Below are 13,107 nucleotides of genomic sequence, written 5' to 3'. Positions count from 1 at the left end.
TATATATATATATCCCTAGTTTGACTTTCTTATTAAAGTCTTTTATGTCTATCTGCAGCCAGTTTCTTTTTTCCCCTTTATAAAAATGCAAGAGAAATAAAAACGCAAGATGGTTAAGGTTGAACACAAACAGCTGAAACAGAAAAATGCACAAAAAATGTTTATTCTTTGAATGAAAYCATTACAGTCTCTCAGAGCTTGAGTCAAAATTCTATAAAATCTGTTTGAATGCATGTCTGCAAAACTCTATCATTAAAATATTGTATTTTATACACTGCATTTACATGTAAACTGTCTATGATTTCATTTAAAATACATTTAAACTGATTGAGGCGGTGGTCCAAAATAAACTATGGCAAAAAATGTTACACCTCATCTTAGAGCAGCTTTAAAATCTCTGTTACACTGCTGACAAAATCCAGGCTGTCCATTTTCAAACAAATCATGTTACATGTTAAAATAATAATCTCTCTGTAAATCAGAAATGTGTAGAAAGGCTTTTGTACTTTACTGGCTTTTATAAACAGGCAAAAAATAATAATTTGTTCACTTTTGCTTCATAACTTTTCACATAATAAAAACAAAAAAAAATAAACTCTTGATAATCTCAGAGGGGCACTGAGGTGTGACATAATCTCCTCCACAGCAGCAGTGAGACTGGGAGGATGCGACTCGTTTCATGATGACTTTTCTTTTTGCAGGGAGACCATCGTTTGTGTCAAAACGAAGAGTGTGGCAGAGCGCCGAGGCTGTCCTTGTTGGCCTCCAGGAACTGGCTGCAAGCAGAAAACGTGCTGTAGTAGCGGGAGGAGAGGCCGGCAACATCTGTGGAGATGTAGGCGAGGACAACAGGCGAGGCCTGGTTGTAGTAGGTGATCTGAAACAGAAACACAACACAAGCTATTGGATGTTTACCATCAGCTTTTGTGTGCAAGGTCCAGTTTAATAAAGCAGCCAGGTATGTTGCAACAGAGCAGGTAAACCAGACAATTACCTAGAGCCCCAAGATGAACCTGAGGCCCCCAGATCACCACTGGTTCTGTTTTAAATGTAACAACAAACACTGTGAGCTTCCCTTTACGTTCTATGGTGATYAAAGCAGGACAGTTCAACAACACTGTCATTATGCCTTGCCTCTACTCCTGAGTCTCACTGTGTCAGTGGCCTTCAACTAATTGCTCAGGAAGCCACAGTTACCAACAGCTCAGGGGCATTACCAGATAACTAGTAATGGGATACACTGCATTATGTAAAAGAACTTAAGTCTTATCACCTTTTATCATTTAAGTTTGGCAGTTTTGTTGCCCTAAATCATAAATGTACTATTTAAAATCAATTTAAAAAGTATTTTTATATTGATTTAAGTCAAAAAATATATACAGTGCAGCATGAAGGAGGACTCTCCTAACAGTGAACAAGGTCAAGTCTTAGAACTGAACTATTTTTATGATTTGATTTATAATTTATTTATTTAAAAGGGGACAGTGCAGTTGAATAAAATGTATATTACATATTCTTAGGTTAAAAAAGCCAGAATTAGCCAAAAAGCTATTTTTCAGCTGTATTCCACTGGGCATGATGTTTAAAAAGCAATAAACTACAAGAATATAAATACGATTATAACACACAATTGATTAGAACAAGAAACTGAATAAAACACATCCAGACACACTGCGAAAAAAATATTAATTTAAAAATAAAAAACAATACAATATAAATATACAATGTATACATTAAATACGGTTTCTGTAAAAAAAAAGAACATTTATACATTTTATTAAATTTTTTCTAAACTCACTAGCAAGCCACATGTGGCCCATGGGCCACCACTTGAATAGCCCTGTTGTAAAAAAGTGTGAGCTTTTGCTGCACAGGATGGTGGTGGAATTTCACATTATTCAAATGTTAGCAAAATGTGCCCTCTAAAAATATATTTGTGAGTAAACTTCAACAATCAGTGCGTCAGGAGCTGCATTTCCATTGAGAAGAATTTCGAAAAGAAATTTGCTCAATGGAAACAGATCAATTTCAAAAAAACTTCCTTTTTTAACAAAATGTTTGTCATTTTGGTGGTTTGGTGGTTTTCCGGCCGTATCGAAATTGGTGTGTTTTGCAAAACTGCATTTGAAAGACTTTTTTTGCATCACAGGAGTCCCGTGATCAACAACCGGCTGTTTCTACTGGTGAAAAAGACGACAACAGGAAGTAGAAGTAGTAGTAAAATCACCAAAGTTGTAAAAGGAAGTTAGTAAACTCACCGACTACAATTTCCCAAAAACGCTGCATTCATAGCTGCTCCCAAGTATAAGGGGCTTGTCACTCGAAAGCCTCGATAACACGTCGACATTTCCTCTGCTGATGAGCACTAGTGTCGTAGCAATATGCTGTGTTTACATCCATTGCTGTCATGTTTGTAATGACTTATCACCAGAACAAACATATGCACGCGTGACTTTAATTGCATTTCTTACTTAATGGAAACACAGCAATTGCGAAACTGTTTTTTCAACATTAACAGAATACTGACAAAGTTTTGTGCACATTTGCAATGGAAACACAGCTTATGTTGACTTTGAGCAGGGGGTCATTCAGGTTTTGGGCTGGGGGCCCGCCAGGTCCCAGCTGCCTAAGGCCCCCAAAGTGCTTCATAACGGCCCTGTCCACAACACTGGTTCAGTATAACACCATTTAGCTGACCTTGGTGACGGTGCTGGACTCCTCCAAGAGTGTGAAGCCCGCACAGAGCACCTCTCCCCTGGTGTAGTCCTCTGTGGGGGGGTGAGTGGGCAAAGTGACGGAGCGCAGAGCAATCAGGTACGGGTCTCTAAGAGGTGGGTGGAACAAGAACATTAAAAACTTCATGAACCACTGGCACCTTTTTACAAAAAAATAAAAGCTAAACATTAGAAAATGTCATGCATTTCACTGAAAACCACTCAAGATAAGAAATGCTGAAACAGTATTTTAACTTAGATGCAAACATCTGAAACTGAAGCAGCAAAACCTTGATTGGAAGCACATTTTTCTCACCAACACTGTCAGAATTTAGGAACAGTATTTGTAAAATGGTTTTCAGAAATAATTTTAAATACGATTTTATCTGATTAACATTTTCATGGAGTTATAATGTTTTGTTTGTCTTGTAGTGTGCAAATGACAGAAGTGGGGAGTARAAACAAATATGAAAAATGTGTGATAAGTGGAAAAGTGTGAAAAGTGTTCTAGATTATAAAATTTCTTCAGGTTTTCTGAACGTAGAAATGTGTTTCAAAGTTTTCTGTTTGTTTGTTTGTTTGTTTGTTTGTGGACTTTGGCTGCTTTTCCACTTATTCCATCTAATTCTTTCACAAGAAAGTATTTTAATTTGTTAATTCGTTAAACTGCTTTTTCAAGAATAAAATCCTTGTTAACTCAAAAGGAGGAATGTGTGTTGTGTTTAGACAACACACAACTGAGCAAAGAACCTGTTTATAAAATGAGTTTTTAGTGTTTTGTGTCACAAAGACAGTTTTTTTTCTATTTCTTCAACCAAATAATGAAAAATACTGACGATAACAGAGTTTAACACATAAAATAGTACCTTAGCATCAACGGAGTGATTCCCTAAAAGCAATTAGCTGAAAACGTGACATTACAGTTTTCTTTATTCAACAGACATCCAGTAGACGATCACCTATTGGTTCATGTTTGGGTTTTTGCTGGATCTTTTCTAGTCCAAGACGTTCAGAAACAAAATAAACTATTAGCTCTGACACCTCTCTTTCTGTCCTCTGTTTGTTCACAGTCTTCATTTTTAAAACTCAAACATCAAATTGTACCGGTTGTCCATAAAATATGTGGACCCCCGCCCCTCCCCCCGTTTTTTCATTTAAGATGATATACAGAGAAATTTTCACGGACTTTAAAAAAACATAGTGATGTTTTACTGCATTTGGAGCCTCCTTCACTCCACCACTAATTTAATTTTGTGTCAAAATGGTTGTGTAGATCCTCCTCTTTTGATCAGCTGGGTAGATCTATGGTCTTTCCACAACCAATTAAATCGAAAGTTCTTTTCCGTCATTTTATTTATTTATTTTTTTGACTAGACGATGGCGAAAAGTTTTGAAAAGGAAAAGAAAGTTATGAGATGGTTCATGAGAAAGAAATCCAATTTATTTTTGGTAAGTAAATGTTTAAAAAAGGTGCGTGGTGAATTGTCTGTGGAGTGTTTTGAATTATAAAATGGGTCATGATGGACATATTCTTCAAACTGAAACCTTCCATCAAATGGCCGTTGATGTTGTTTAGATGTAAAAAAAATAGAATTAAAAAGGGAAATAAATTACGTTTTCATTGTGTTTCAGRGGTGTGTGATGGGTTTTACATTACTGTGTATATTTCAGTTGTACATGTGTACAATGACCATAATACTTGTGTTGTAAATGAAGTCAGTGTCTTGCAAGAGGTACAAGGATTATTTGTTAAACTGATGGATTTCTGAAGGTCAGTATGCAGGTAAACATCAGAAGGGGTTGACATGTATGCACACACAGAACAACATGCTGCCATGATCAGGTAGAAGAACTGGGCACAACATGAGAGGAAAAACAGCCAAACTCCAAAAAAATAAATAAATAAATAAAAATAAATAATACTTTAAAGATCCTGAAAAATCTTGAAGAAACATTGATCAAGACCACTTTAAAAGATGACAGGAAAATCTGGCTCCTTGGGTTAAAATATTTGTCAAATTTTTCAAATTCTGTGATTTTATTCAAACTTAAAAAAGAAGAAAAGAAGAAAAACAACAACAACATGAAATATGGTAAAGTTGAATTTCGAAAGCAGAGGTGGTGTAAAATGTGTCATTCTGACGCACCTGGAGTCACATGGTTTCCTTCTAGATGCCAACAAGATAAAATCTTTCCCTTTGTCCCCTTTACTGACAGAGGGAGTAATGACATGATAAAGCATGTCGTCCTCATCTGCCTGCTTGATCACCTCACACTCCCTGCAGATCAAACACAACAATGAGCAGAGAAGAAAATACAAATATATTTTCACAGCATTTAGATGTTTGAGGTTCTGGTGCTGTTGTCACAAGAAAATAACCAAGCAATATTTCAGAGTTAGTTCTCTTTTTTTTTTCAGTTAGATAACCTACACTTCCGTCTCCTCATTTGGATGCTGTGATAAACTCATTCTCTGGAGCAAACTGCTCTGCTGTTACGCTCACTGAACAATGAACTGAGTCACATGAGGCCAGGCTCTAAAAATGTCTGGTACTGACTCATAATGCCGGTCCCACTCTTTTCTCCTCCTCAGGTCTGACAGGAGCTGGAACGCCTGCTCTGCTGGGACGCTGATGCGCATCTCCACCTTGATGCACAACATGTGGTTTTCCTCCAGTATGTACAGCCTGACCTGTGAAGGTAACGCCACAGTTTAGAAACAGGTGTTTTTGTTTTCTCTCTTGTTGCAGGTGTGGAGGCAGGCTTCAAATGTGTTGTCTTGTGTTTTCTTAATGCATCTCTCTCATATCATGTTGTTTCCCTTTCTATCTCTTTTTCTTCCACTTTTCTCCTTTTTCTTTTCTTTGTTTACTTTTTCCGTCTCGGTGTCCGTTACGAAATAATGCCAAAAGAATTTATAATAAAAGGTTTCAATATATATGAAAGTAAAACTGTTGGGCTTCATTTGGACACTAGGATATCAATTCTGAGTTTCACACTGCCAGACAGGACTTGGTAAAAAAATAAATAAAATAAAATAGAAACAGGTCTGGTCTATTGTAAAAACTGACACATTAACTAGAGAGTGCATAAATGATTTATCAAATTCTACTTCTTGGGGAAAAAAAGCTCCTCTCTTTATCTGAGCACTTTCTATTTAAAGGGATAGTTTACAATTTGAGGCTCTGTAGAAAATTTTTGAATAATTCAAATCTTACCTGTTGTAGGTTGATCTCTGTTAGGAGAGACTAAGTTTAATTGGTTATTAAATTACTGGAGTTGTTTAAAGYTAGTAATAATCCACTTTGGTCTCAACCACACTCATTAGCTCATGTCTGCTCAGATTTAAACTCTACTTTTCCAAATTGATGCAGTTCAAAGCACCATCTACAACAAGTAAGATGTTAACTGTTCATAAACTTTCCACAGAACCCCACTTCAGAAATTTCTAACAACAGGATCAACATCACTGGCACTATTAGACTCCATAAAATACATCACTAATTCTACAGACAATAAGCAAAATGTGGTTGGGTTATTGGCTGGCTTTGCCACAATAAATAATGATATTAAGAGATAAAATTGAAAGTTATGGTAATTGTGATAGTAATAGGCAGTAGGGTAATGGGTAGCTTTAAATTAGTTCAAGAGTAATTCAACGAAACAGCAACAGTTTGCAACAATTGTTGCTCTATGTTTGGAGATTGCTTTTGGTGTTCCTCAGGGCTCACTTTTAGGCCCTAAACTGTTTATTTTATTCATTGACATTTACAATGTCAGTTATTATTTCGAACATAACTCCATATCCTCTACTGTTCAGTAGAACATGTATTATAGGATAATACGTAGGAGAATGTGAAAAAAAGCAGCTGTACTTGCTTAACTATATCTGTAATATTAATAAAAAACCAGACTGACCTTATTTTTTTCTGAAGTTAAGACCCAGTTGCTCCAGGTATCCATTAGTTTCAGAGCTGAAACATTGTTGTAGCTCAGGTACATCTATAAAAAATGCACACAAACAAAACAAAGTGTGGCTTGAAATTGAGTAAGTTCGAGCACAATACCAGAACAGCTTTTATCTCTTTGTAAACAATACCTGGTTACTTGGATCCCAGGGCACAGACAGGGGCACTTCAGTCTGCTTGCAGGAGAAGATATATTTTCTGTAAACATTGAGGATGGCAATGATTTTTCCTCCAGCACAAAACAAAGGCCATAAACTTAACCAGACTCGAGCAGGAATGTAACATATTTGATTATAAAACAGAAGAATAAAGATTATACCAAAGGTCGGGTGTCAGCTGAACAATGAGTTTATTATTCCGTGCAAAAGATTATTTAGCTGTGATATGATGTCCTGCCAAGTCATTGCTGCTGTAAATGAGTCTAAACAATGGATTGTGTCACACAGTGCCATAAAAATAARGCACTGTTCAAACACCTTGAGTGATTTCTTTATCATCTTGGATTTATTTGCATTGTCACACACTTTGTAGCTCATATTAGCAGTAGATTTAGTACGGGTGTAAGAAAATATCGATACAGTGAAATATCCTGATATTTCATTTTCTGATACTGTATAGATTTTTAATAAAAGCTTAATGAGCASAAGTTGTTAGAAATGTGAAATACAAATGCAGTTCACTGGTGTTCAGTGTTCTTCTGATTTTATAAAAAATAAAAACTGAATTTAATCAGATTTTAGGCATTTTATGCATTTTTATATTGAGTTTTTTTTTAAATTAGAATCCTTTGGAGAGAAAAATGACAATATATCACCTGGGTTACAGTATCACAATATATCGCGATATACAGTATATTGTGACCCCTTTCATATCATATTACCAAATTCTTGCCAATGCACAGCCCTAATATTTTCTAGTTTGAAGCATCCTTTATAAAATTAACTGAGAAAAACAGCTTGAGGAGGAAGTTTTTTGTGCAAAGATCAGCATTTTGTCATTAAAGAAAGAAACACTGGTTATTTATTCAGAGTCCCACAAACCTGTCAAGACGAATTTTCCTCCTGGCAATAGCTTCTTGATAACGTCTCCTTCCATCCTGAAAAAACATCAAACAATTCACCTTTTGGAGATTCTCCTGCAGTCTGAGGCCTTTAAGTGGCAGGAATGCCCCTTGAAAAAAAAACTTACAACAGGCTCGGGTCGTATTCGTGGCAACGTGCGAGGCTTCCTGTCGCTGCCCATCACCTCAAAGGTCATAAAGGCACTATTTATGTGGCGCAGAGGTTCCCCACCCTGATAGGCCTCAGCACAAACTCCCACCTCCATGCTGAAGAACATGATCATACAACACTAGTGCCACTGAAGGAAACATGTTTATGTGGTGTTATGTGGACACCCACCTGTCTTTGAAGGCATTATTAACAATTGCTTTCAGAACCAGTTGGTCACCAACGTGGGATGGGCCACGGAAATGGAACATGTCTATGGTCCTCAGGGTCGGGTGAGCGTTACACAATCGACTAGATCAGATTGAAGAAATAGAGCAAATTTAAGAACAGTGATATTTTTTATCCAAAAAGGTAGTCAGCCAACAAAGATGGTCCATCTGAAAAGAAGAAAGAGAAAAACAAAACTCTGAGAAATCTGCTGAAAATCATATGAACAGACGCCAGAAGGCTGTTGAAAAAGAATATAAAAAGAAGCATTATGTTTACTCAGGTCATTTAAAACGAGTTAAAATCACACAGACATAATAATAATAATAATAATGCTGCAAATGTCTGCATTTTAGCACAAAAACCTTAGTGTACAGTATTTGTGAAACTAGAAGGTAGTATCCTGGTTCAAGACTGGGGTGGGTAAAACTATCGATTCATCAATACATTGCAATTTTGTAATTTTTTTTCCAATTCAGTATTGATTCAGAAAATCATCTGTATCTATTCAATCCCTTAGCCAGTTTGTCATGTTTTTATGTTTAAACTCCATATTTCGAACAAGTAATACTGTGCTACTGATTTATTTTCAGATGTTTTATTTCTCAAAAATGTAAATGTAGACCATTTCTGTTTATACATGCAAAAAAATAAATATCAAAAAATTATCCACATGGACTCTAATGAATTATTTGTGTACTTCTTATCATGAAATTGACATATAAACATTTAAAGTAATATTGAATCAATATGATATCCAATTGAATTGGGAGGCTGTTAACAATCCCCAGTCCTAACCATGATGGGTTTCCACCATGACCATAATAACAAATAAAGGATTTATATCCATGACTTCTAAGAAAAATATCAGCATTTCTGTTTTTCGACTGAATCTCTATTTGCAGCAGATCACGCAGCACAAAATAAAACCAATCGTGAGAATAAAGCTCATGTTTTGGAATGACTAAACTTACATAAATGTGTTGAAGAACCAGTTTTGATTAAACTGTTTGAGGTCAGCCCAGATGCTGTTCTGCAGCTGAAACATCGACTATCTGGAACATTCAAATGCAGATATTTTTTGTATATATCYGAGATACAAAGGCTAGCATACTTTACCACTGACAAATTATAATGACTCAATGCTGTGTCAATAAATGGTTTATGCTATAGTTTTTTGATTAGTGTCACATTTGGCGCTTCCAAACTGCAGTGTATTTGCAAAGTGTCACTTCATTTACCCAAGTGTGATTTAGGATTTTGGAAGGATACAGATGTAGGAGGATTTAGAAAAATATTCTTTCCATTCAAGTGATACTAACAACCAACATAAACACTTAAAGGAAACATAACTATAAGCCACTTTTTTTAAGTATAATTTTAAAATAACCCATGCTAATAATATATTCACTAAACTGGAATTATTTCTAATACACACTTTAACTTTTAATTTTAATTGTAATGCTGACTGTTGTTTTTTTTCTTCTATGCTTAGAGTTATTTATTTATTTTAGTTATGTGATGGAAAATCAAAAATAATTTTATTGCTCAGTGTAACCTCTGTGTTTTGCCGCGTAGGTGATCTTTATCACAGATACTGATTCACACGCTCAGTGTCAGTATTTTGTAATGCATTGTGGTTTACATACTATATTCAGGTCTATTTCCGGGTTGTTGAAATAAACTGAGTCTAAACAGTATTTATATCTACCTGTTTCAGCTCTGTAGCCACAACATCCAGCAATACGTTGATAACATTTCACTATCACAACATGAAATATTGTAAATATTGTCACAGTAATAAAAAAGCAGTTATACTTAAAACAAATTACACTGTAAAAGGTGGTTTGTATTTTTGTCATTTAAATGCGGTTGAAGTTTGTTAAATTAGGAATCACTGCCTCAGGTGGTTTTAGAAYCACGGTGAATCAGTGGTTAGCACTGATGCCTCATAGCAAGAAAAGTGGGATTTGTTGGTTAAATAAATTGCGTTTTTTGAGCTTTGTATCATGTTACAATGTCATTCCCTCATCAAAACCGTCCCCAGAGTGTTGCTTTGACTCATTCATGCATGTTTGAGAAATCCTTGAATCTCCTGTGGCCACGTGGAGCAGCTTAAACACTTGCCGGTACAAAGCCCCGCCTATTTATACAAAGCTCCTCCCTGGAGCTCAGTCTGCAGCTGAGCTCCTGCCCCACAGAGCACCCCTCCCCCAAAGCCATGTTGTAAAGACAGGCCGAAGTGGGAGTGTCTGAAACGGTAGGAGGTTCTTAAAGCGACAGATGCCAAATTCAAAGTGTTTAGATAGACTATGATGCAAAGTCAGGTTATTTTTTGATACATACAGCATTTTCATAACAACTGAAGGTAATATAAGCTGCATTTCCATTGACCATGAAAATACGCAAATTAGAATTTTGAAAATAAATTTGCTCAACGGAAACATGTCAATTCCGAAAAAAATTATGTTTTTCGACAAAATGTTTTTGCGCTAAGAAGAGGTGGTTTTTCGGCCGTATRGAGATTGATGTATTTCACAAAACTGCAATGGAAACACTATTTCGCATCACGGGAGTCACGTGATCAAGAACTGGCTGTTTCTACTGACGAAAAGACGACGACGAAGAAGATAACAGGAAGTAAAAGTAGTAGTGAACTCACAGACTACATTTTCCCAAAAACGCTGCATAAGTAGCCGCTCCCAAGTAAAGGGGCTTGTCACTCGAAAGCCTCGATCAGACGCAGACGTCTCCTTTGATGCCTGATTATGAGCGCTAGTGTCGTGGTAGCCATATGCTATGTGTTTACATACATTGCCGTCGCGTTTGTAATMAATTATCGCGAGAACAAAAATATTCACGCGTGACTTTAATAGCATTTCTTACTTAATGGAAACACCGCAGTTGCAAAACTGTTTTTTCAACATTAACAGAATATTGACAAAGTTTTGTGCACATTTGCAATGGAAACGCAGCTATGGTTGATTGTCATAGAATTGATCAACGTACCTGTAAAACACATTATACACCACCCCCCACAATAAAATCATTTATTTTTGTTTACTTGTATTACTGCAAATGTTGTTTTAAATAAAAGTTGTGGTGCGAAATAAACTGCAATGGAGTTTGGAAACAAAATATCTACATACCAGGGGGTGGGGGAGCGGAAATTGTCTTTTAAACCAAAGTGGGGCCAGAAACAGTTTAAGAGGCACTGCCTTAGGTGTTTGGAAGTGAATTCCACAGACAAGGAGCAGAAAAAGGCTCCCCCATGATGGTTAGCTTAGGCTGGATGAGACTGGATTTGGATGCAAAGGGTAAGCAGCTCCTAAAGTTAGGGGGGGGGGYGGGGGCACGTATGCACTGGTGTGTCAGGATTTGTGCAAACATGTAAAAACTGCTCTGTAACTCTTGTCAAAAGGTTTTTTCTTTTAAAAGCTAGACTAATTGTTAATTTTTTTGTGAATACTAGGTGAATACCTTGCTGCGATCGTAGCTACATTCTCCATCCAAGCCATGATCTGGCCCCCGAAAGTGTTGACCTGATGGTTAGCGTGCGGCGGCAGCACCAGCTCCACGCTCTCCACTCGAGTCCGCTCAGCCGGCACCGCATCCTCGTACTCCTGACATTCTCCTGATGAGAGGGACAGAGCAGGAAGCTGTAAGCCCCGTGACGTTCTGACGCTCGGCGCCTTGCYAGGCCTCGTGTTCGCACCCAGCTGAGCCGTGCTGCTGTTCAGCAGGTCYGTGATAATCTCGGCGTGGATGAGCCTCATCCTTCGCCGCTCCGCTGCCAGGCTGTACTCCATCTGCTCCATCTGCGTTCGAGGGATCACCTGCTTGAGCTGCACCTGTATCCGGACACACACAAAGCCGGGCGACATTAAATCAGCTTTAGCGAAAGGCCAGCGGATCGTTTTGTTGCCGTTTTACCTTCCCGGCYTCTGTTCGTCTGGAGACAAAGGTGGCGAACGCGTGGCAAACCTTCCACTGCTTGTCCGCGTACAGGTCCTCACAGGTGACCAGAATGCCCACCTGAAATGTAAACAAGCAGCACGTTCACCGCAGTTTTAGGATTAATCACTCTGCTAAAAGCCACACACATTTCACCGACCTCCATGCTCGATGTGAAGGCTCTGTTGACCTTTGCTACGATGTTGACAACATTTCCAACCCTGCAGAAGACAAGCACTTTGTATACATCAACGAGCAGGTATTATACTTAAAAATACTATATCATTTTAATGCATTTCATAATYAAGACATTCAAATAAAAAAAACACCTTGTTATCATTACTAAAGAGCTATTTACAAGTAAACATAATTTWAAGAGTATTCTTTATGTCAAGATTTGGTAAAAGTTTGTTTTAATGAACACTACACTGTGCCTGTACAATAAATACTGATTTAAAGTCACTATGCTGAAGCAGTATTAATGTTATACATTACCCTATAGTGTGTTCAAAGTGGATGTCATCTACTGACGCAGTGACACATGAACAGCCAGAATGCCTCTCAGCTGAAAGAAGAGAGGTTACAGCAAAATGTGACAAGAGTTTGTATGATTAAGATTCCAGCTCAAAAGAAATCAGTAAATCTCATTTAATTCCTTACAGAAGTTATGAATGAATTAGACAAAACAGGTTTCAACAGTTTTTAGCATCACAGACCTTTTTTTTTTATACAAAACAACCTTCCCACAGAAGAGTAGGAGGGGGAAAGAAGTTCATTTAACGTTTGTTTAACCAGTTTTTTTTGCTCAGTTGTTTTAGGATCAACTTTTACATTTGTTAGTTTGTGAAAAAGAACAACAGCTGAATAAAGTGCAGGAAAGAAATGCAAATGATTTTTTTTCTAAATTAAATTCCCTGCAGATATACAGTATGTTTATACTGTAAAAGCATTTGTATAAATCAGGGCTATTCAACTAGCGGCCTGTGGGCTGGAAGTGTCCCACAGCTGACTTTAGTCTGGCCCACCGATTAGTAC

The 13,107-nt window shown here is 37.1% G+C and overlaps 1 protein-coding gene across 2 annotated transcripts in view; it reads right to left on the bottom strand.

The window, feature by feature from the left end:
• Window positions 1-147: 147 nt before the first annotated feature.
• The window catches only part of acot11b (acyl-CoA thioesterase 11b), an 18,948-nt gene continuing 5,988 nt past the window's right edge, over window positions 148-13,107 (bottom strand). For both annotated transcript variants that reach the window (XM_014002911.1, XM_014002910.1), the window contains exons 3-16: window positions 12,568-12,637; window positions 12,233-12,293; window positions 12,052-12,153; window positions 11,834-11,969; window positions 11,599-11,752; window positions 8,083-8,202; window positions 7,871-8,009; window positions 7,723-7,778; window positions 6,814-6,880; window positions 6,633-6,716; window positions 5,273-5,406; window positions 4,862-4,993; window positions 2,698-2,824; window positions 148-877 (exon numbers count right to left, since the gene is read on the bottom strand). In XM_014002911.1, the coding sequence (XP_013858365.1) occupies window positions 719-877; window positions 2,698-2,824; window positions 4,862-4,993; window positions 5,273-5,406; window positions 6,633-6,716; window positions 6,814-6,880; window positions 7,723-7,778; window positions 7,871-8,009; window positions 8,083-8,202; window positions 11,599-11,752; window positions 11,834-11,969; window positions 12,052-12,153; window positions 12,233-12,293; window positions 12,568-12,637 (1,541 nt within the window). In that variant the 3' untranslated portion in view covers window positions 148-718. The remainder of the gene's footprint in view (window positions 878-2,697; window positions 2,825-4,861; window positions 4,994-5,272; window positions 5,407-6,632; window positions 6,717-6,813; window positions 6,881-7,722; window positions 7,779-7,870; window positions 8,010-8,082; window positions 8,203-11,598; window positions 11,753-11,833; window positions 11,970-12,051; window positions 12,154-12,232; window positions 12,294-12,567; window positions 12,638-13,107) is intronic.

Source organism: Austrofundulus limnaeus, unplaced genomic scaffold (assembly GCF_001266775.1).
Source record: "Austrofundulus limnaeus strain Quisiro unplaced genomic scaffold, Austrofundulus_limnaeus-1.0 Scaffold15, whole genome shotgun sequence".
Lineage (NCBI taxonomy): Eukaryota > Metazoa > Chordata > Actinopteri > Cyprinodontiformes > Rivulidae > Austrofundulus > Austrofundulus limnaeus.
The sequence above is the reverse complement of the archived record's forward strand: the minus strand, read 5'-3'. Positions and strand labels throughout refer to the sequence as shown.